The sequence below is a fragment of the Puma concolor genome, chromosome A2 (genome assembly GCF_028749965.1).
Source record: "Puma concolor isolate L17-30 chromosome A2, mPumCon1.1.hap2, whole genome shotgun sequence".
Taxonomy (NCBI): Eukaryota; Metazoa; Chordata; class Mammalia; order Carnivora; family Felidae; genus Puma; species Puma concolor.
In genome coordinates this window covers 13,425,083-13,426,313 of record NC_141668.1, presented here as the reverse complement: position 1 = coordinate 13,426,313, position 1,231 = coordinate 13,425,083, and the positions used below count along the sequence as shown (strand labels likewise).

At 47.4% G+C, this 1,231-nt stretch overlaps 1 protein-coding gene across 1 annotated transcript; it reads right to left on the bottom strand.

Annotated features, from left to right (window-relative positions):
- Positions 1–226: 226 nt before the first annotated feature.
- On the bottom strand, positions 227–1,231 carry TAS2R38 (taste 2 receptor member 38). The gene has a single exon (XM_025930000.2). It carries the CDS (start codon positions 1,229–1,231, stop codon positions 227–229), a length of 1,005 nt encoding a protein of 334 aa, XP_025785785.1.

The following is a 1,231-nucleotide window of genomic DNA, read 5'->3' as shown; positions in this document are numbered from 1 at the left end:
AAGCATTTACACTGAGTACCTCACCTCTCAATTTCACTCATTTTATCAAAACAAACTTGGGGAACTTGTGCCATTCTTGACTAGGCCATGGTTAGGGCTTTGATTCTTTTATTCCACTCTGGGTGAGTTCACTGATGTAAAGTTATGTTTACAGAAGAAACTGGAATAGCTTTCTGAACAATCAGAGGCATATTTATGAAGAGCTCGTTTTGTCTCGTGTCTGCTTTCAACATAGGTCTGGAGTCCTGGCATCTGCCTTGTGGTCTGCCCCTATCTTTAGGCTGTTCTGAACCCAGAGTAGAATGGTCTCCACAGCTCTCCTCAGCTTGGCATTGCCGGAGATCAGGATTGCTGCATGTATCGAGGGACAAGCTGCTAGGATCCCCACACAGATCATTACCCCGATCTTGTTGTGCCACAGCATCAGTAAAGGCACTGAAATGAGGGCAGCACAGAATGACACCACATAGAGGCAGAGAAAGGAGACAAGAGATCTGAGGGCTTTGATATGGGCTTCCAGGCTGGGGTCGCGGGAGTCTTTGGTTTTGGCCCTCATTGTCCTCATGTGCCTCCCCAGGGAGACAATCAGCACCCCAGAAGAAACCAGAAAAAATAACAACGACGGGATGGACACCAGTGTGCAGAAGATGAAGGAGTGATAGAAATTGAGTTTTGCAATTTGTAAATTGAATTCTGTATTATTCACGAATAGCATAGTTGTGAATGTGAAGCCAGATCTACTAAAAAAGTCCCCCAAACAGATGGCGGTGCAGATACAAGAGAAAAACATTGCACCCAGGAGCATCTGGGGGACCTTCCGGGAGACCCAGCTTGCCACAGAGTGCAGGAGGGTGTGAGAGAAACGGGCAATCTTGGAGCAGTAGAGAAGACTGAGGCAGGTGGTGAGCCAGAGCCCAACTTGGTTTGTGATCATCCAGAGCATGATGATGGTCTGGTAGCTGAGGCTCAGTGGATCTTTCATCCTCTGGAAGTATGTAAGCTGGATGGCATCCAGAAACAGCAGCCCGTGCAGGAAAAGCCGGGTGAGGCTGAGACTCAGAAGAATAAGATCACAGTTGCTCAGTGGTTGCTTCCTCACCACATTCCAAAAATTCACCAGGAAAATGAAGGCATTGGCCAGGACCCCCACTGTAAATTCCAGGATTGAAAGGAATAGAAATGCACTCTTGACTTCATAGGACACAGTTATGACAGGAGTCAGAGCCAACAT

Coding starts and splice junctions, on each gene's coding strand:
- TAS2R38 (XM_025930000.2), bottom strand. CDS start 1,231: ATGTTGGCTCTGACTCCTGTCATAACTGTGTCCTATGAAGTCAAGAGT.